Raw genomic sequence first — 21,493 nt, 5'->3', positions numbered from 1 at the left:
ACGCAAATTAAATTATGAATTTGATGGATCGTTATTAAGTCAAAACTAATAAATGTATATAAACATATATTCAATTACAAGATAATACCGTTTAATAAGATGTAAACAAAAAAAAATGGTTTACATCTGAAATAGATCCTATAAGGATAATTACAATATTTGAACAACTGTATATAATACTAATACTTACAATGTACATTTTACAAAGTTTTGATCTTAATAATTCATTATACGTCATATTACATAAAATATTAATATGTTACACGAGTTGCATTTGTCGCTTTACTTACAAATTATTTTGCAGAGTTTTGTGCAATTTACGTAATTTTATAGAATTTCAATAAATTAAAAAATATAATGACTGTAGTCGATCACAGCAATAAAATAATACATTTTACCAACAAACAACGGAATATCCTTGCTAAAGAGCAAAATTCAGCAGTATGTCTCTACAGATATTAACCTAACAAAATATTTTTTGTCAGTCTTAATTAGATGCAAGTTTAATGTGTTTCAAAATTGTATCGACAACTTCTCTGCTCGTAGCTTGGCCACCAAGATCACGAGTATGAATACCTTGGTTAATAGTTTTATTGATTGCATTCTGAATTAAAACAGCATGTTCCTTATGTCCAAGGTGACGTAACATATCAACAGCTGCATTTAACATTGCAATAGGATTAGCAATATTTTTTCCAGCAATGGCTGTACCTGTGTTACGAGTACCTGGTTCAAATATTGTATAATGGTCACCAAAATTTTTTCCAGATAATAATCCAGCACCGCCTAATAAACCGCAGACTACATTCGATACAATTGAACCATATAGATTGGTTGTTAATATAATATCAAACTGATGTGGGTTGGCAACAAGTTGCATACATGTATTATCGATAATCATGTTATTGTGGGTAATATCTGGATATTCTTTTGCAACATTTTTCGATGTTTCTAAAAATAATCCATCAGAGAGTTTCATTATATTTGCTTTATGAACTGTGGTAACCTTCTTTCTTCCATGTCGTTTAGCATATTCAAATGCGTATCTTGCAAGACGTTCAGAATTGGTGCTTGTAATAACTTTCATGCTTTCTACAACACCTTTCACACTTTCATGCTCGAGCATGGCATATTCCCCCTCAGTATTTTGTCTGATAATAACAATATCAATATTCTTATGGCGCGAATTTACTCCTGGATATGACACACAATGTAAAACATTTACATAAAGATCCAACTCATTTCGAAGAGCAACATTTCTAGAAATTACACTAGCTTCTGTACTGCGTGTTTCAATATTTCCTTTTAATGCAACACCATTTCTACGAATCGATGTAATAGCATAGTCCAAATCAACATTATCATCTGCATTAGGATCAATTTCTACATCTTCAAAATCTACTGGCACACCTGCAAATCTGAAAACCTGTAATAAGCACACGAAAAACTTATGTAAGACATTTATATAAAATATGATATTATTCTTTTCCTTTAATAAAAAAATATTACTTGAATTCAATAATAATGCTTAATATAACATTATAAAGGAGATGTATTCTAGCAACACAATAAGGGAAGGTCATTATTTGAATCGAAAATATTAATACTATGTTTGTACCTCTTTTACGTAGGTCATTAATTCTGGTCCAATACCAGCACCAGGTAAAAGTGTAACAGTGTGTCGACCACCGTAATGTGCTTTTGGTATAGGCATCACTTTCTTAATAGTTGGAGTTTTATGTTGTATTTCGAATGCAGATAATGAAGCACATCGGTGAATTTGAGGCACAACATTTTTCGGACGTAAATATTTAACGACGGATCGAGCAGCCATTATGAATATTATTCTATAAATTAGATATAAAATATAATTAAATTTGAATATTAAATTATTTAATAATATTAATCAATTGATCGATTTTTAAATACATACTACTACTTTACAAATTCTATTTTAACAATACCTTGAAAGTCCTTGCCAACTCCAAATTTTCAGCGCCGTTTAAACTGCAATTACTGTAGAGCTGAAAATCAACGTTACAATTTTAAATTATAGCGCCATCTGGAAATATCTCTTTTATAGTTTCAATAATCTATTATTGTTAAATGTTTTTTATCCTATATAATATTTGTATTATATTTTTCATTAAAATATTAGCAGCTGTTTTAAGAAACAAATATAGATAAATATTCTATAATGTTGTATGTAAAATATAGCTCAAGTCTTTGTTAGAAAAAATAGTGGTCAAGAACAGTCACTTCCTGAAAAAACTCTATTGCATTTTTAAGAAAATGATTTAAAATATTCTTTAAACTTAACATTTTATATATTAATCTATAAGCAATTCTTAAATGTATGTACGAAGTATTTTTACAAAAAGTTTAAGGTATACACTTTAAAATGGTTGCTCACATATCGCAAGAAGAACAAATTTAGCTTCTAGAATAGAACCATTAATATGACAAATATTTATTATCTTTTTTTTAAATTCTTACAATTATTATAAAGTCTTTTGCACATAAAATAATATTAGTGTTCTATACGGAAATGTCAGTATTAGAAGTTTTATGTTTTTGTATTGGTCAACCTGGTATTTTTCGCGGCAACGCGATAACGGTAACAAGACGCTAAAGCATTTGGAAAACCGCCACCGTTCATTGTGGAATGTGAATACACAGAACATTTTCGAGATATCTTTGAAGTAAGTATTATAATTATTAATTGTTTATAGTCAACCATAGGCAAAAGAAATCGTAATAGAAAGCAGTATAAATTGATATCATTTCTTATCGAATTTGATTGTAAATTCAACGAATAATATCTGGATAATACCCGGCTGGCGTACCGCCATTTTGCATCGTGTTCGTTTCGTTTGTCGTTACATTTTCATAATTTCATTCGCATAGAATTATTGTATGTATCGTTATACCGTGTCGTAATAATATTTATACGTAAGCCTTTTCTTATGAGAATTTATTATTTGAACATAATTAGTCATTGTAATCAATAATCAATTTTTTGTTATACTTATATTTTTAGTATTATTTAAAAGAAAATGAGCAAAGGCAAAGAATCAACTCCCGCAGATGCCGAAGGAGAGGAAGAATTCAGTGTCGAAAAAGTTTTAGATCGAAGAGTGGTTAAAGGCAAGGTACTTAAATTTAAATTCACTGTTATTGTTTGAACCATAAATCTTTTCATTTTTACTATATTTATTACAATTTCACATTTAGGTGGAATACTTTTTGAAATGGAAAGGGTATTCTAATGATGAAAATACATGGGAACCAGAAGAAAACTTGGATTGTCCTGATTTAATTGCACAATTTGAAGAACAACGTAAAAAGAAAGAAGCTACAGTAGCTGGAAAGCGGCATGAAGATAAAGACCAGAAAAAGCGAAAGAGTACAAGTACCCCTACACCGACACAAGCTAAAAAGAAAGCAGCCGAAGAAAAAAAACCTGAAGGTAACGTTCTATCACGACTTTTTACTTTTATCGTACAATATGTATGATAAACATACTACCTTGTAATTATTAGTTCGTTTATTTTTAACTAATTATTTTGGTTTTATTCAGGCTTTGACAGAAATTTAGAGCCTGAAAGAATTATTGGTGCAACGGATTCAAGCGGGGAACTTATGTTTTTGATGAAATGGAAGGGAACGGATGACGCAGATTTAGTCCCTGCTCGAATTGCTAATGAAAAGTGTCCACAGATCGTGATAAAGTTCTATGAAGAGCGATTAACATGGCATAGCCCTACTCATGATGAAGAAAGTTCAACAAAAGCTGATCCAGAGTAGCGTTCAGCCTACCGATACACATACACAGCACGCTTTAGAATTTGCCGCATATAAAAAAAAATTGCGTGTACAAAATGAGATTTTACAAATTTATTTGTTGCACATTAACAGTAATATGGAGATAAATGTTTTTGTTCTTTTTTACAAACAGTGGCAGACTATACTTGAACAAATAGCTAAGTCTCTTGCATACCTATGTCATTATTAGTAAGAAATAATTACACTTATAATCTACTTTCATAATAGCATGCACTAACAACTTCTTTCGCAACTGGTATAATGAATTACTGTTCTTTAATTTAGAAAACAAACAATAAAACTTAGTAACTAAATACTGATAAGGTTCCCAATATGTTTTTAGTATAAAATTCAAGTATATCGAGCTTTTATTTTCATTTAAATATTTTGTATTTTGAAATGTTTCAGTTGCCAAAGAAATTGCGAACTTAATTACTTCATTTTAAAAAAACACGACAATGTACAGTACGTACAGAAAAATGAGTGAAAATGATCTATCAGTAATTTTAAAGTTTTGAATCTTCTTGTAGTACATATGTGTAACTGAGCATATTTGCTTTTACGTAAGATAAAATTGGTATTATGACAAGGAAAGTAGACAGTTACATTACGATAAACTGTGTTCCCACATTTTTTAAATAAATGAATATTTACTTGCTAAATAAGGGCTGTTAAGATCAACAGTAACCAAGGTTCTTTTTTTTTTTTTTTCATGCATTATTCTATGATAATAAATTTATGCATTCATTTCATTTTCTTTGCGTAATTATACTATAATAAAAACATATTCTAGTATATAAGTAATAATTAAATGTACGATTTATTTTTTTGTACAAGATTACAAGTAAAATGACATTTCGTTTATAATTTATAAAAATATCTCAACTGCTTATATATCTACATATATATTTCATAATTAGTGTTTCATCTTTTTAACATTTTTAGAAGTTTTAGGACCTCTTCGTTTATTGTTATTTGATGATCCCCTAAGTTTATGATGTCGTTTTATTTCCCAATCTATTTGCTTTGAACTTGCACCATCTGCAGTATTATACATATCTGTACCACCATGTTTATTTTTTTGTTTACTATGTTCTTCAAGCATTTCTGCAAATTTTTCTGCTAATACAAATGTGTTACTATCAATTCCTTTTGATTTTTTATTCGATTTATGCTTTCCTTGATCTCTTTTCTTTGTTCTATTGTTAGTATTATCAAACATATCTTCGTTGTCATCCGAGTCTTCGTTAAAATCTATGTCACTTAAATAGTCGTCCTCGTCCAGTTCCATATCGCTCAAATTTTGTAATTCTTCATCTGCGTCATCATTTTCATCTAAATCATTTATATTATCAGAATTATCGCTTGCCGCGCTTTTGATACTGCCAACTTCTAAATCATCTTCATCCTCAACATCTATAAAAAATATAATCACACGTATGTTAAAAACAATTTTTACTTTAAAAAAAAAAGTTAAAATTGTGTTAATGTACCCTTTTTCTTTGTTTTCTTAGTTTGGATGTCAGCTGCAATGTCTAGATCTTCAAAATCTTTGCCATCTGTTAATCTATCCAACATGTCGTCAAATTCTTCGCTATTAACACTTTCTATATCGTCATCTATCACTTTAGATCCATTTTTAATTTCTTTCTTCTTGTTTAAATACCGATATAAGAACAATTCGTCAACCGGAATACGTTCTTCCTTTTCATTAAGATATGAAACACTATCCACTGGAATACATCTGATACCTATAGGTTCATATCCTGCGCGTCGAGCCAGGGGATCATTCTTTTTTTGTATTTTTTTATTTTCTAACTTTTTTGGATTTTTAAAAACATAACGATCGAGAAAACGCATCAAAGACAGATCTTCTAATGGATCTCCAGTATAATTAATTGGTTTTCCTACACATGGAAATCACACATTTGATATGCTTAGAAAAAAAAAACACTTAATATTAATTTTTGTAAAAATTAGACATGGGTCGAAACCTGATTTTTATCTTTATGAAACTTTGTGAGGTTTTCAAATTCTCGAAACCCAAAATGCTTAATTTTTTTATTTAAGGTAGTATTTATTTTGTCATGAACTAACAAATTCTGTAATAAATTCTTTTCAGAAAGTTATGGAAATGGATGCAAGGTATAATTTCGAGAATTTCGAGTTTCAAGGTTTCGAATGTCCCATCCCTAGTAAAAATAATATAATTAAATATAGTACCTTCAAGTATAGTATTTGCAAATAATACAACACTTGGATGATAATGTTTAAACAGTGTGATCAATTCATTATTTAATCCCTTAGTTATTCCAGCATAGAGGGGATTACGATAAAAAGGATCATATTCTTTTTGTTTACACAACTCAATTTTTACGTCATTTTCTACTTTTATTTCAGGTTTGTCTTCTATATTTACATCTCCAGTTGTAACATTTGTTAATACAATAGTATCTTCTGAATATGTATTAGATTTTCCACATACATCATTACTTTTTAAATTTATAGAATTGTGTTCAGTTTCAGAATCTTCATTTCCAATTTCAATACAATCTTGAGGTTTTAATAATAAGCTTTTTAATTCTTTATGTGTATGTAAAATTTTTGATACTACATATAAAATTCCACATGCCATATTTGCAGGAAGATATAATGTAATTTGTAAGATTCTTCTAATAAATGCATATAAACGTTGTATTTTATTATCTTTTTGAAGAACTCTGAATAATAAATTAAGAAATAGTGCCTGTTTATTTGCTGTTCCAATTTGTGGGTCTAATAACTTTCGATAAAAAGTAGAATAAAATCTGTCTGACTGTATTTCATCTTTTCCTGCGATCTATATCAATAACATAAAAATGAAACTTAATAAATGTAACAAACATACTACAATGTATAGGTACTTACTTGATATAATAAGTTCAGGGCATTTAGTGAAACATTAAAAGATCCAACATGTACAACTTTGTATACAGAATCTATATGATTGTACAATATGCTTGAATTCAATTTTGCAAATGGATATGCTCTATTCACACCAGTTAAAATTGCTGCCATCATTCTACTATCTGGTTCTCCTTTCTTTAAACAAGCTTTAAAAAATGCAAAGTAAACTTCAATAAGATTAGAAGCAATTCCTTCATCATCTTTGCTCAAAAGAAATTGAGTTAATAAACAGATTGCATAATACTGAGCACGTTGTGCAACATTTTTTCTAAATAATAATTTTTCAACTTCTCGCAATACAACAATTTTCATGTTTGGATGCTCATGTAACACTTTATTTAAACAAAATATAACTTTAGATCCTACTTTACTGCTTGGATCTCCTATTTTATTTACAATTAATTCCAATAGTTTATGTTCTTGTTCAGAATTTCCTATTAACAGGTTTGTCATAACCGACAATGCTGTTTCACGATTTGAATCCACTGTATCTGATGCAATAGCAGCTAGAGACATAACAAAACGTTCATATTGTTCACGTAACTGGTCCTCAAAGTACCAATGGGCCATTAACTTTTTTCTTGATGCATCTATTTGGACCATTGTGTCATCAGGATTTGCTTTATCAATTTCATTTAAATTTTGTTCTTCAAATTTAAGTTGCTTAAATGTAGGATGAAGTAAATCACATAAAAACAAATCCTTCAAAGATTTTATTATCATATTGCATTGATTGTGTTTTGCTATTCGTACTTGATTTACAAGCATTGTAATTCTAGCTAAATTATATTTTGGATTGTCTTGTACTAATACAATGGCAGCTGCTACTTTATCCGAGGTTGTACCTTGTGTTAATGCTGTTTTTAACCATACTGTTTCTGAATCACGGGACTTTGATTCCTTTAATTGAAACACAGCAGTTTCTGCATCTAAATATCTTTTAGCTTCAGCTTTCAAGTTTGATATTTCTGTTTCAGACTTAGAATGTTTACATGGCTCTTCTCCTTTAGGAAATTCTGTATACCATTTTGGATTACCACCAGTGGTGGCTTCATCTATCAGTCTCTTTTTCATTTTGTTAATAACTTGAATATTTATTCATAAATATTACAAAAATTATACATTTGTAGTACAGAATGCAGAAATTCTCACCACGTGGTTAATTTTAATAACATCGGTATGTGGACAACTCCTGTATTCTGTATCTGTCACCAGAGGGCAACTCACGTATACATGGCTGTGCATTAGTGTGCGTAAATAGAGGGACCCCATGATAATATTTTGACTATTGAATAAGAGTGTAAAACACTCCTTACGTTTATATTAATAAAAAATTTAAATTATAGTACCTATTTCCCATGCTTTTTATTTACAACATTCTCCTCTACCTTTTCCATTAATTTCTTAATTTTTATAAATTCTAAAGTTTTATAATCCTTTATAATTATTTCAAATATTATTCGAATCAAGCTAAGTTCTTCAACCATTTCTCTATACATTATTTCATGTAATTAGTAAGATGTAAATGATTACTAGGAACGATAGTTATTTTAATCATTGAGCTAAAAATTCCAGGTTAGCTTTATACGGATGCGAAGGACTATACCTCTAGACCCTATAACACCAATATTTTCCTTATACATTTTTCTTACCAGCTTTCCCTTTCTACATCCTCTTTCTTTAACCTCTTCCCTCTTTCGCTTTTACTTCTCATGTCTTCGTGGTACTTTTCAAAGGCAAAAACGGCGGCAGTGGTCCTCGATGCTTTAGAAGGATCTACTAGAGTCCTAACCGAGGCAATGTCCTAGACTTGGTCGAATATCAAATTCACGACGAAGGGTGCAATTAGTGGGAGTTTCCTGGAAATCCCCAGGCCTGAGGAGGAGGCCAAGGCGGACCCCAGGTCTCTGTGAGGTGAGGTGCTCCTTAACGGTCACCAGTAAGATTGCGGCGGCCGGAAATGTGTGGGTAGGATAAATCTCAGCTAAGAGTCGTTTAGTTGTCCACGCACCCATTTGGTTATCCAAGCGGCAGGGGAGGTGAACCCCTACGTGGTGCGTCCCCAGGTGACGGATAGGGGAAGCCGCTGGGATATGATGCGGGGATGGGGTCATCAGTTTGAAAGGGCTGGTGGCCGCATCCTCACATGGCATCCCGGAGGTCGGATCCGCGGATCCCGCGGATCAAACACTGGTATGAATGTTTGTGTAAATGAGTACATGGATGGGCTGGGGTGTGGGACGTTTGCCGAGGGTTGGCCACTTGGTTGGCGGTCGTTGGTAAGTCCAGTGGCCGATGATGGTCCCGTGGCCACAGCTCGGTCTGTGTCCCGGCTCTAGGCCGCCTTCTCCCGAATATCGGGAAACCTAACGTTGGGGTCCGCCGCCTCTATGTGTAGGTGGTGTTGTCAATCATCCTTTACGGGTGAATTTTAAGGTGAACCTGATGATCAACCGGCACAACACGGAAATGCTGCGCCGCATCAACCGTCGGTTGGCTGTCAGGGTGATTAGAGGGTACCTTGGGTACCCTGGTGCTTCTTCCACCTCTGAAGCTCCTAGCTTAGAGGAATCGGCAAGATTACCACCGATTCAGGGAGCTTCAGAAGGCGGGGAGACCGCCAGATATGAGGCAAGCGGTCGAAGCAACGAGGTACCAAGCCGTCACACTGGGAAGAGTGGCAAGTCAAAGAGGATAGGTTGTCCTACAGAATAACACACGTGCTCACCGGTATCACTCTGTGGTTTCTAGGGTTAGCCATAACCATACCATGGTTTGTTCATGTAATCAACACCTGCGGCTCCTGGTGTTAGTCATACGCCGGTTCATTCGGACCATCTCTACTTTTCCTAACCATACCTATACCATCGGTCTAACGGAGTCTAACCACTACCCCCGACCAAATCCAGGATCTTGTTCGCCGCTCGTAACATATTTAACTAAACAATGAATAGTTATCTAATAATTGCTATTCGAATTTTATAAGTTTGATTTGTATAGTATTCGAGTATTGTTGTAACAAAATTAGCTAAGTCTGTCTAGTATTATTCAATCAATTAATAAGTCTATAATAAAAAAAATGTTGATTAGATATTGTATTATGACATAACGTAATACATTTGTATTTTTTTTCATTGTATACTTATATATTTTTCGATCTATGAAAATATTTTTCGTATCTTAACGTTATGAATCATGTACGCTTTAAGTCTTTAGAATGGCGCCAACGTCTGACGGTTGACAGGTTATCATGCACGTGACAGTTATTCAATTTTAATGTTAAATAATAAAATTTCTAGTTTGTTAAATTAACTAATTGGGAAGCATCGTGATAATACAATTTAGTGCCTTGTATTATTTATTGGAATTATGGAAGAAAAAACTCAAATTGGAGAGGATAACGTAAATGGTTAACAATTTGTTGTTTAATTTTGTTTACGAAAAGTGTTTAAATTCTAATGTAGATAAATTAATACATGGTACTTTCAGAAAAAGATAATGTTGTCGCCCTTAAAAACAGAATTCCATTACTAAAGGATTTATTTCATGTGCATGGAAAGGTCGGGGAAGGAACTTTTAGTTCTGTATTTTTAGCTACATTAAAATCTTCCGATGGGTCAAAGAAATTCGCGTTAAAACATTTAGTTCCTACTCGTCATCCTGAAAAGATTGAACATGAATTGCAGTGTATGCAACAGATAGGGTAATGGATACATTAAACCATGATTACAATTTAACAAAAGATGTATATAAAAGTGTATGAATAAGAACTATTTATACTTGCACTAAATAATATGGTCAACAACATTTTTTTGCAGGGGAAAAGACTATGTGGTTGGATTAGAATTGTGTTTACGAAGTTTTGAAACAGTGGTATTTGTAATGCCATATATGAGACACGACAAATTTTCGGTACACTTTCATCTACATTTCAATTAATTTTATATAATTTTAATTGAAAACTGTGACATTATCGTTTGTTATCAATGATTTTTAAACAGGACTATGTACAAAATATGACCATTCAAGAAACAAAGGATTACATGATAGCATTGTTGACTGCATTGCGTAGAGTTCATCAATTTAATATTATACACAGGGATGTTAAACCTAGTAATTTTTTATATGATCGATGCCATAAAAGGTGAACACATATAAATTATTTTCATATAAATCTATTTTAATGTTAAATTAAAACATTGATTTCTTATGTATTATAGATACTTGTTAGTGGATTTTGGATTAGCACAAGAATATGTAGTCAAAAATAATTCTAATAAACTTAAGTCAATTAATTTTGAAACCCAGTCGCTTAAGCGAAAAAGATCAGATGAAGTGAAGTATCTATTACTTAAAACAATAAACAATGTTAGTATTTTTACAGAGAGTCTTATTACTATTTTTATTTACATGTTTTTTCAGAATAGTTTAAATCTTTCTCTTAGTTCAAGAAAAAAAGTTACAGGAGAAAAATGTTTCTGTTTTGGAAAACCAAAAGTATGTTCATTATGTACATCAAGACCAGAACAGACAGCCCCAAGAGCTGGCACACCAGGATTTCGTGCACCTGAAGTTTTATTAAAACATCCTTTGCAAACACCAGCAATTGATATTTGGGCAGCTGGAGTAATGATGTTGTGCATCCTTAGTGGCACTCAACCATTTTTTCATTCTCCAGATGATTGCACTGCTTTAGCAGAAATAACTACAATATTTGGATCAAATAAAATGCAACACTGTGCACACAAATTAGGTATTAAAATTGTTTCTTTTTCATTTTGATTCATATTGAAAAATATTTTATTTTTACCATTTTCATATTGTTTATTTTTCATGTTTCAAACATTTTCTTTGCGAAATTAGGAAAACAAATTATTTTTCATGAGGATATACCAGGAGTTGACATTGTATCTTTATGTCAGAAGTTACAAAAAAGAAATAAGGGTTTATTAAATAATTGTAGAGATCATAGCATGTATGAAAAGGTATTTTAATTTATCATTTGTTTATAATTATGATTACAAATTTAAATATTATTTAAAAACGTTTTATGTAATAGTAATTATAATTGTGTATTGAAGAATATTTATTACATATTTTAAGGCATCGTTGGATGTTCAATTTCCAAAAGAAGCTTATCATCTTTTACTAAGCTTATTGGATCTAGACTACAAAACACGTCTTACTGCAGATCAAGCTTTAGATCATCCATTTTTTAAATCATAACATATTTTTCTAGTAATTTTAATTGTTCATAACTTTTGTCAGATTGATATTAAAAATATATATATATCGAAACGTATACAAATTTAATATTACAATGTTAATTTCATTAAATTGAAAAATATTGTATATTATGCAATTGGTACATACACACGGGTACTTATACAAATATATAATACATGATTGTTTATATAAAATAAATAATTTAAGGTTTTAAACAGTAAATAAGTAACTTTATTATATTTGGCAACAATAGTATACAATATCAAATTGTTAATAAATGCAATACTTTTGTGAGTTAACTACTTTTAAAAAAAATACTAAATATTTGTTTTTTTATTAACTTTTTTAATAGTCGTACTATTTACTATAAAAGATGAGATTGAACACATCTGAGGCACTTTAAGAGAAGTATAATCATCGTAATATATTTCATACTATATTTATGATTTTCATAATTAAGTTAAGTATGTGTTGCATATTTATTCGATATTTTCCAAATTATTCGTACTCTGCGACGTTTGTTCTTCATTTGCATTCTTCTTAATAAGTTTCCATTTTGCTGCTGCTTCTAATGCATTAGCTGCTATTTCCTTTATCTTTGTATTTTCTAATGTATCACTCTTTGTTAAAGCCATTAAAATTTCCATTACATCGGTTTCAATTAGTCTAGCCGCGACATCTTTTGTGCTTTTGATCATATTTAAAACAACTACGACTCCTCTATGTTGTAAGTCGGAATTTGGATTAGCAAGTAAAAATCGCAATGATTCCAACCAATCCTTTGTATCAAATATTTTCATACAAGATTTGTTGCTAACGGAAGTCAACATTGCTAAAGCTCCTGCAGCCGCCATGCATGTATCTATATCCTCATCTTGACAAAGAATTACTAGATATTTAACTCTATCATTTTCGTCTTCGTAATATTTTACAGTATCTTCGCACATTATTAAATTATTTACTACTTCAGTGGATGCACGTCTTAACATATCATGGTCTTCAAACATATAAGCCTCGACTTTTTGAAAACCTCCTTCTTTTAAAATTCGTTTTCTAATATTATCATTGATACCAGCTAAATTACATAAAGCCATTAAAGCTTCAAAGTTTTCAAGCGCAGAACATTCTGGATTTAGAAGATTTATAAATGGTCGAATCACTTCCATTATCCTTTCTCCAGGGAATGCAACTTCTGGATTTATTGTAATTCCTAAACGTGCAAGTGCTTGCGATGCTTGTTTCTTTCCTTTATCTGTTCCATCTAAGGCCAATGGTAAAAGAGCCTTTGCTCCACCTTGTTGAACAACAATTCCCCTTACTTCTTGTTGACTACAAATTGCATTGAAAACACGTGCTATCAATTCTCTGCTGTTTTGGCTTTCAGTTTTAGAGAGACTAACCAATGCGCTTGTAACACCAGCTTTAGCTAAAGATATTACTCTCTTGCTCACAAAATCTGGATCATCAAGTTCATGTTCTACGGGTATATGATGCTTAGCAAATTTAGCTAATTCTATCATCTCTGGTATCATTTCTTGTTTATCGTAAGCATTACACAAATTTACTAATGTTGTAACAACACCGTAGATTACAGACTGATCTCCAGTTTTAGCAAGTTCTATCATTGCTTGAACTGCTTGACCATCTTCAATTAACTTTTCTTTAACTTCGGCATCAAACGTGAGATACGATAATCCTTCTACTGCCCATTTTCTCATATCTTTTTGTTTTTTAGGATTAATTAAAAATCTTCTACACGCTTCAGCCAGTTTTTTTGTTGCTCCATCAGCAAATGGCCTTATCGTTGCATCTGAACCGCCCGAACTGCCTAATTTACACAATCCTACCAGAGCACGTACTCTGATAGAGTCGTCTTTAGATTGATATAATTTTTTCAATATATTTACGCCTTGATTTATAATCGCAGTAGCTTTGTCTTTTTTGGATGCAGCAGCAACAATACATTCGCAAGCAACCTTTTGTTGTAATACATCATCTGTGCCAGCCATAACAAGTATCATTTCCAAAATACCTTCTTTAGCAATTATTGTGTTTCCAACATCCAATGGACCAAGCAATAAAGTTGTTATTGCAACTACAACACGAACCTGTTTGGAACATAGCATAAATAAATACATTAGAAACTTATGTTTCTCATAATAAACTTTTCACAAAATATTATAAAAGATGTATTTTGGTTACCTTAGATTCTATATCCGGTGTAAGTAATCTATCTTTAATGTATTCATCAATAGCATTTCCGAACTTTTCTTTTGCCGCATCGTAATACATGTTTTCATAAATTCTTGCCAAACACACACTGGTTACAGTTCTAGTAGACGGTGTAATATCCATTGAAGATTCATATTTATATTCTTCAAGTTCGCTTGCTACCTCCATTAAACGTTGTAAGCCACGAAGTTCAACCAACCGTTCCGCCCAACTTAAAGCAGTGTAATGAATATTACGCATAATAAGTTCTATAATTGCATCTCTAGCTATTCCAGAAATTGTCCTACTCGTTACACTGTACAATAAACAAGATAAAATGCTATCGATTTCTTTGTTATGTTTGTCACATAATTCTTTATTTGGTTTTGTATCTGGTTTATTATCCATTCCACTATAAGTATTAAGTATGGTCTGTAACATAATATCAAATTTAAATACATATTTTAATATAATGTTATTGACTTCTCATATTAGTTAAATTTACAAACCTGTAAACAATATTGTGCAGCATTAACTCTCTCTGTGAGTTTACTGTTAATCATTTCTAAACACCATGGCAAACCAATATCTTTCAGAATAATTTCAGTCCGATTAATATTATTTCTACATAATTCAGCAATAATTCTAATTGCAACTATTATTATTTCTTCATTTTTTTCAAGTTTAAAAATTTTTATTAATTTAGGAATAATTCCTTCGTTAAGCATTGCTTCTGCTCCTGCTCTTTCTCGAACAAGAACAAGCAAATTATTTATTGCTGTTTTACGCTTTTCAGTATCTTTTTCCATTTCAAAAACTATGTCCATCATTTGTGATACCTTCGCAAAAATATCATCGCACATTGAATTATAATTATTACCATATTAAATATAATAAATTTCAAGGCAACTTGCAATACATCTTTTTATTTAATACATTTGCTTCTACCATTGCAATGGAAACCACATTATGGTTGTAGTAATTTTATTTAATATAATGTATACTTTTAATTATGCATAAATAAAATGTATTAGATAAGCCAATTATATATGTTTAATAATCGCACGAAATGTGAGATTGGTTTATAATTCAATCATTGTTATTACACATGTGACATTGGTTTCTTACAAAAGTCAGTGAGGTCATATATATGTAATGCATGGTAATAGTAATTGTATTAATGTATATTTCACTAATTAGCCTATCATGTTATATAATTAATGCTATAGTACAAACCTTGGCACCAACACGAGAATTTTGTTTGTATCTTTCCTGTACAATTTCGTGTAACCGTGCAGCAATGGGCTGAATTGCCTTGTTGCCAGGATCTATTGAAATAATATATCTTGCATCGCGATATGCTTCTTCAAATCTTTCTAATGCTTCCAATGCTTGGCATCTGCGAAATAATGCTTTAGGATCGTTTGAGCATATTTCAAGAGCTTCGTTGCAATCTTTAATAGCTGGTTCATATTCTTTCTGTTTTAAGTATGTAGCTGCACGATTCTTGTAATATATAGCTTTTTCAGAGTTGTTTTCATTCATAAGCTTCAATGCATTTGTATAACAATTTAAAGCTTCCGTCCAATTCCCTTTATTAAATTCCTGGTTACCCTTTTCCTTCCATTCATGTGCAGTTGTAGTTGCTTTTGTCATAATGGAAAATGTTTTAACTTAAAACTTCCTTTAACAAAATCCAAAGAAAAATTCTTATTGAATAGAGTTCATATACTGTATTAAGTATAATATTAAATAAATAAATTTTAATTTAACTCTTAGAAAATGAGTATTTTTGCATAAGAATGGAAAATGTATCATGGCTGCATACTCCCTTATAAGAATGCTTATTTTATTAGATGCTTATGTTTGTAATATTCATCATAGTTGTATAAAATTTAAAAGAAATAGTCTTAGATGCCTAATCTTAAAAATTCATAGTTTCTGTAAACCTCTCATCAAATGTAAATTAATTACTAATTAATGATAAACATTTCAGCCTTCTTTAAATTCTTGAATTAAAACTTTGAAAATTTGCAATTTTCCTTCTACTTACTTAGCATACATGAATAATCTATTATAGAAAAACAGACTATTAACTAAATAATGTTTTTCGTTAATTTCATTGCAATATTTTACTTTGAACAGTTTAGAAAATATGCGGTATTATATGTGAAATGTTGTCCGGTCGCGAACGTCTTTCTCGGATAGTTCTCTAAGGGTTAAAACTTAAACGAACAGAACTGGTTAATACATTATAAGGACGTTAAGAGATTATGAATAATATTAATGTGACACATACTAGGAAATAGATATTATATCATACAAACTTTTTCAATCAGAGATACACTCGTCAAAAATTCAACTACCGGTAACACTTTGAAAGTCTATAGTGCAATACTGAAGCTTGCGCCGCTTTTGCATCGCGTTAAAAAGAACACAGAATTATCCAGACGTTACTAGATTATTTCAAGTTTATTTTAAACTGCGTTTACCCCCTACAGTTCGAACGAAATTATATGTGTAGGATTAAAATAGATTTTGTACGCACTAATAATATCATCTTGGCTACACACAGTGTAGCCAGATTTGATATAATTGAGTGCATCGACGACGACGGTGGCACTAGTAACGACGAACTTCTTTTAGCGCGTACAAAGTACGTAGTGAGAAAAGTACTTCAAGAAATCAAAAAAGAAAGCGAGCGTGAACGAGCTCGAATATTCGAGTATCGAGATTTCGAGTAGTACTGCTCGAGCACTTTTACTTTCCGACCTATGTAGATGTTGTATTCTTCTTAATAATACTTTATTAAAAGTCAAAATATTAAGTTAAGAATTAACGGTGTACAATACAACACATTATTCGTAGACTAAACTTGATGTGCTCGTGTAACTGCCAAAATTTGATTCTAATTCTGCCTGCGGGACGAAATACGAGATATACAAGGTATTCGGCATCTATATGTTAAAAATTTAATTGAGAATAGTAGTTTGTTAATTGAGGCTTCGTTTAAAAGTTATTAACATTTAAAGATCCGCCTGTAGAACGACAATCTGCGAACAAATGTGTGCGCACGATAGGTCACGGCAAGTCGGGCCTAGTGATTCTCACTTACAAAACTGTAAGGCTGTCGATACGTCAGTAAGCAGAGTTTCTCATGCTGAGTGAGAACCACTAGGACCGACTTGTCTCAACCTATTGCATGCACGCAGCTGTTCGCAAAAGCCTCAATTAACAAATTATTATTTTTGATGTTCGCCTTATTTTGACCTCTAGAATTACCCCTTAAATTTGTAACATATAGATGCCGAGCACCCTGCATGTAGAGTAGGAAAAGTAAGAAAGGTAGGGTTATCTAGAAAAAGGGCGAGACAGAGCTTCGGAAAGTAGAAATGTTCGAGCAGTCAAGACACGAAATCGTATGTGATAAATGTAATTGTAGCCAGGTAGGATTTCACGTGATACTAAAGCAAGAAGGAAAGGCTCACATTCGCCTTCTTTCTCGATTTCTCGAAATTGCGCGAAGTACGCAATTTAGACATTAGACGCTAAGAAAGTTCGTCGTTACTAGTGTCATCGACGATACATTCAATTATGCCAAATCTGAGTATCTGACCACATTGGCCATACTACTTTAGACAGAGTCATTCAAATCATCTGTGTCATCGGTTAGAGACTGTATAAAAGAATGATTAATTGCGTCAGTCAACAAAGAATTTAAATTGAACAACATCAATTATATTATGATTAATCGTAAACATTGTAATGTATCAAACCACAAAGTGTTTGCTCAAAACAAAGACAAAGGATCAAGGTAGAAACCAATTTAATATACCACCGCGTGGTACCTGTGCCACCGGTTGTGACCGCCGTAAGAAAAGCCCAATAACAGGTGGCTCCGCGCCGCGGCAGGTGAATCAGTTTCTTTTTTTTTCTTTTTTCAACTTTTCTAGTCGATGTACGTTCCATTGTTTTCGAGCGACATACACAGTACTTACCTGACAGGGCGTATTGAAGACGTCGTGTCCGAAACTTAATCCGTTGGTCGTGCAAGCCACAAGTGTCAGCAGGAGAAAAGAGAAATGACGATTTTGAGGAAGAATGTGTCGCGATAGATGCAACTGATTGCATCGTTTCTCGTCGAACAGGTAGAGGTTATATGTACGATATTTTATCAGTGGTGTATGTATGAAAGCTCGTGGCTGTGATAAAATAAACAGCAAAATAATGCCGCCGTCATCCCATACAAATTGGACTAAGCCCCTTTTGAAGAATAGACAAACAATGCAAATGCAAGCGAAACGAACGACATGCACAGCACAGAATCAAAATTCAAACGGTAGTGGTACGGAACACAATGGTATTCCGCTCGATAGAAGAATCAAAGTCGTTCTAGTAGGTGATGGTGCTGTTGGAAAGACCAGCCTCGTTGTATCTTATTCGACGAATGATTTCTCCGGAGAATACGTGCCCACTGCTTTCGATAATTATAATGGTTGGTGTAATATTTAATACTAGTGATAAGTCCAATTTCGAATAGTAATAAATTTAATTTCAGGTAATAACAATGGTGAATTTTATTTGATAGTGCTTTATTAATGGAATTAGGAGTAATTGTTGTGTATTCTCTTGCAATAAAATACGAATTAATGTAAATACAATTAAAATTTACTTCAATATCTTGTTAATTTTGATTACTAATTTTATTTGGGTATTTTATTATGAAAATTATAAAATTAGTTATTTATGATTACAATAAAATATAGTATTTTGGTAGTATTCTTCCATTTAATCTGTTTAATTAAAATTGAAAATTATTTGTAATGATATTTATTATCAACTTTATACTCACATTCCATTTGTTGTGAATATTTATTACATGTATAAAATGATTTATTATGAATAATCTCATACTTTTTCCTGTTATCTATATAATCTTATCTAAAGTATTTATGTTGCAAAAGAGAACTTAGAAAGTATGATAATCCTATTAAATTTACAAGATATGATAAATAAATGTTATCAAGTAACAAAACATAGTAAACCTATTTAAATTTTAAATTAAGCTGTAAAAATATACTTTGTATAATATAATTTCAATTTATTACAGTGGTTGTTAATGTCGATGGTCAGCCAGTAAATATTCAGCTGTGTGATACAGCAGGACAAGACGACTTTGATCCTTTGCGATCATTATGTTATCCAGAAACAGATGTGTTCCTAGTCTGCTTCAATGTTGTATGCCCTTCTTCTTATCATAATGTAGCATCTCGTTGGATAAATGAAATACGAAAATATTGCCCAAATGCACCCATTATTTTGGTAATGAAATTGTTTACTTTGTAGTAGTTATTAGAAAATTTCAAGAAAATGAAATGTCATAACTTAGGTTGAAGCAATAATAATGATTTCAGGTAGGCACAAAGAGTGATTTAAGGCCAGATGTACATCGTACATTACAATTAGCAAGATATGGCCAAACGCCGATTACAACTACCCAAGGTCATCAATTGGCTCAAAGAGTAGGTGCTGTAAGTTACGTAGAGACATCAGCATTAACTCAACATGACCTTAAAGAGGCATTTGACCAAGCAATAGTTAGTGCTCTTAACACAAGACGAGGCGGTGCTAGTTTATTATATAAACGCAGGAAAGCTTTACCATTATGGCGCAGATGGTTATGTTGTTGGGAAAGGCCTTCAAGTGGTGCATAAATATAATTATTAGACTCTCTAGAATGTCCTGTGATCAAGTACGGCTACTTTGTTATCGGAATTTTTTAAAACTTATTAATATTTCAATTAGTTCAAAAGTTCGATTTTATTAATGGATAACAAATATTTGTGATCTTCTGATTATTTTATCTATTACATTAACAAATACCTCTTTCAATATTTAAAAAATAATACAATAAATTTAGACTTTCAGTGAACTTAGCATCAATATCTGAAAATAAATGATTTTTCACGATTTTTTAATTGAGTAGTATCTTACGCATACATTTTGTTCATTAACAAATTGTATAATGCATACTTTATAGAAGATGTAGATTATAATCTCTCTACTTTTTCTACAAACTTAGGGGATTGTATCAGAATGTTCTGATAGCTAGAACGTATGCCGTTAATAAAACCTGAAGCCAGATGTGGCATAATTTATTATAACATTAAACATATTTTTGTTACTAGTATGTAATTGGCTGCTTGCCGGTTGTGATTTTTCCTTTATCTATAAGATCATTAATTCTAAAACTTAAACATGCATCATTATCGCATTATTATTAATATTACATCACATAAACAATATTTAATCCTGTATTTTTCCGCGTTGCGAGATTTACATAAGATATAAATTTTGGTTAATAGATAAAAGTTTTCAAAATGTTAACCCTTTGCATGCTCATTTGTAATTGTTTATAACAATCAAAATATGTTATTTATTAATTACTGAATATTAAATATGCTGAAAAGTATGATCTACTATCTGAAAATAAAATGTAAATGTTTATTTTTAATTAAAAAACAAGAGTGCAAAGGGGGTTACATATACATTACATTAAAATTATATCATTGCATTGTTACTACGCACATAAATCAAATCAGTTATTTAATAACACACATTTATGTAATACGCATAATATTTGTATGAATAATCTAATTATTTGCAAGTACTACTTTCATACACTGTTTGGAAATGAAATATGATTATGAAAACAATGGATTTTTATGGAGTATTAGAAGAAATTACTGTTGAAAATATTAGTAAGCGCTGTGATTATAAAACTTAAAATTTTTCAAACACTTTTCATTTTTGTACATAAAACGTAAAAAGATACAAGACTGTTAATAAGTCTTAAATCTGCTCCCATGTGACACAATTTTGAAAGGTGAAATTATATCCTATATTATCTAAATTAAGCTTTCAATGAATTGATATCTAGTAAATACAATGTTATCTAGATCCTTTTAATATCATGTTTCTTTTATTTCTTTTTCCACAGTGGAACTAGAATAATGATAAAGAGAGAAAGAATAAAGACTAGGAACTTTGAGTTAAAAGCAATAATTGTTGTGTAGCGCGTTACGTTATTTTATCTGTTTACATAATTATGAATATTTCAAAGTAATTTTTACAATTAGTTCAACCCAATACATAGAACAAATTGTTTTATAAATTTTCGTAAAACTGTCGAAATTCAGTTGCATATTTAAAAAAATGATAAGAAATATTGACATCTCAAGATATTGTATTTTACTCTGACCTTTTCTTTAAAGCATTTTTAAAT

General features: G+C 31.2%; 6 protein-coding genes across 10 annotated transcripts; 3 read left to right on the top strand and 3 right to left on the bottom strand.

The window, feature by feature from the left end:
* Positions 1 to 103: 103 nt before the first annotated feature.
* Positions 104 to 2,056, bottom strand: LOC122403317 (isocitrate dehydrogenase [NAD] subunit gamma, mitochondrial). Of its 2 annotated transcripts, none has more exons than XM_043406787.1 (3): positions 1,934 to 2,001; positions 1,619 to 1,847; positions 104 to 1,426 (listed from the first exon to the last, which is right to left on the bottom strand). In XM_043406787.1, the coding sequence occupies exons 2-3, from the start codon at positions 1,832 to 1,834 to the stop codon at positions 488 to 490; spliced, it is 1,155 nt and encodes a 384-aa protein (XP_043262722.1). In that variant the 5' UTR covers positions 1,835 to 1,847; positions 1,934 to 2,001; the 3' UTR covers positions 104 to 487. The 2 variants fall into 2 exon arrangements, with proteins under 2 accessions (XP_043262722.1, XP_043262721.1); XM_043406786.1 differs by having other exon boundaries at positions 105 to 1,426; positions 1,965 to 2,056.
* Positions 2,057 to 2,593: 537 nt separating this feature from the next.
* LOC122403266 (chromobox protein homolog 1-like) lies at positions 2,594 to 4,503 on the top strand. 3 transcript variants are annotated; one of them, XM_043406690.1, is made up of 4 exons: positions 2,594 to 2,702; positions 3,041 to 3,152; positions 3,235 to 3,469; positions 3,581 to 4,503. In XM_043406690.1, exons 2-4 carry the CDS (start codon positions 3,057 to 3,059, stop codon positions 3,805 to 3,807), a joined length of 558 nt encoding a protein of 185 aa, XP_043262625.1. In that variant the 5' UTR covers positions 2,594 to 2,702; positions 3,041 to 3,056; the 3' UTR covers positions 3,808 to 4,503. The 3 variants fall into 3 exon arrangements, with proteins under 3 accessions (XP_043262625.1, XP_043262626.1, XP_043262627.1); XM_043406691.1 differs by having other exon boundaries at positions 2,628 to 2,702; positions 3,054 to 3,152; XM_043406692.1 differs by lacking the exon at positions 2,594 to 2,702 and adding an exon at positions 2,934 to 2,952 and having other exon boundaries at positions 3,054 to 3,152.
* A 238-nt stretch (positions 4,504 to 4,741) lies between these two features.
* Positions 4,742 to 7,907, bottom strand: LOC122403275 (CCAAT/enhancer-binding protein zeta). Its single transcript, XM_043406707.1, has 4 exons — positions 6,733 to 7,907; positions 6,049 to 6,664; positions 5,319 to 5,732; positions 4,742 to 5,241 (listed from the first exon to the last, which is right to left on the bottom strand). Exons 1-4 carry the CDS (start codon positions 7,843 to 7,845, stop codon positions 4,742 to 4,744), a joined length of 2,643 nt encoding a protein of 880 aa, XP_043262642.1. The 5' UTR covers positions 7,846 to 7,907.
* Positions 7,908 to 9,878: 1,971 nt separating this feature from the next.
* On the top strand, positions 9,879 to 12,145 carry LOC122403278 (cell division cycle 7-related protein kinase-like). Its single transcript, XM_043406712.1, has 8 exons — positions 9,879 to 10,180; positions 10,261 to 10,474; positions 10,590 to 10,683; positions 10,773 to 10,915; positions 10,992 to 11,106; positions 11,194 to 11,524; positions 11,635 to 11,756; positions 11,875 to 12,145. The coding sequence occupies exons 1-8, from the start codon at positions 10,141 to 10,143 to the stop codon at positions 11,995 to 11,997; spliced, it is 1,182 nt and encodes a 393-aa protein (XP_043262647.1). The 5' UTR covers positions 9,879 to 10,140; the 3' UTR covers positions 11,998 to 12,145.
* Positions 12,146 to 12,357: 212 nt separating this feature from the next.
* LOC122403277 (protein unc-45 homolog B) lies at positions 12,358 to 17,182 on the bottom strand. 2 transcript variants are annotated; one of them, XM_043406710.1, is made up of 5 exons: positions 16,508 to 17,182; positions 15,445 to 15,892; positions 14,718 to 15,047; positions 14,200 to 14,640; positions 12,358 to 14,105 (listed from the first exon to the last, which is right to left on the bottom strand). In XM_043406710.1, the coding sequence occupies exons 2-5, from the start codon at positions 15,862 to 15,864 to the stop codon at positions 12,477 to 12,479; spliced, it is 2,820 nt and encodes a 939-aa protein (XP_043262645.1). In that variant the 5' UTR covers positions 15,865 to 15,892; positions 16,508 to 17,182; the 3' UTR covers positions 12,358 to 12,476. The 2 variants fall into 2 exon arrangements, with proteins under 2 accessions (XP_043262645.1, XP_043262644.1); XM_043406709.1 differs by having other exon boundaries at positions 16,536 to 17,182.
* Positions 17,183 to 17,974: 792 nt separating this feature from the next.
* On the top strand, positions 17,975 to 21,463 carry LOC122403276 (ras-related C3 botulinum toxin substrate 1-like). Its single transcript, XM_043406708.1, has 3 exons — positions 17,975 to 18,703; positions 19,319 to 19,530; positions 19,623 to 21,463. The coding sequence occupies exons 1-3, from the start codon at positions 18,397 to 18,399 to the stop codon at positions 19,920 to 19,922; spliced, it is 819 nt and encodes a 272-aa protein (XP_043262643.1). The 5' UTR covers positions 17,975 to 18,396; the 3' UTR covers positions 19,923 to 21,463.
* The last annotated feature ends 30 nt before the right edge of the window (positions 21,464 to 21,493 follow it).

The sequence above is a fragment of the Colletes gigas genome, unplaced genomic scaffold (assembly GCF_013123115.1).
Source record: "Colletes gigas isolate AHSC1104 unplaced genomic scaffold, ASM1312311v1 Colletes_gigas_Sc00048, whole genome shotgun sequence".
NCBI classification, from domain to species: domain Eukaryota; kingdom Metazoa; phylum Arthropoda; class Insecta; order Hymenoptera; family Colletidae; genus Colletes; species Colletes gigas.
This window is presented reverse-complemented; position numbering and strand designations above follow the sequence as displayed.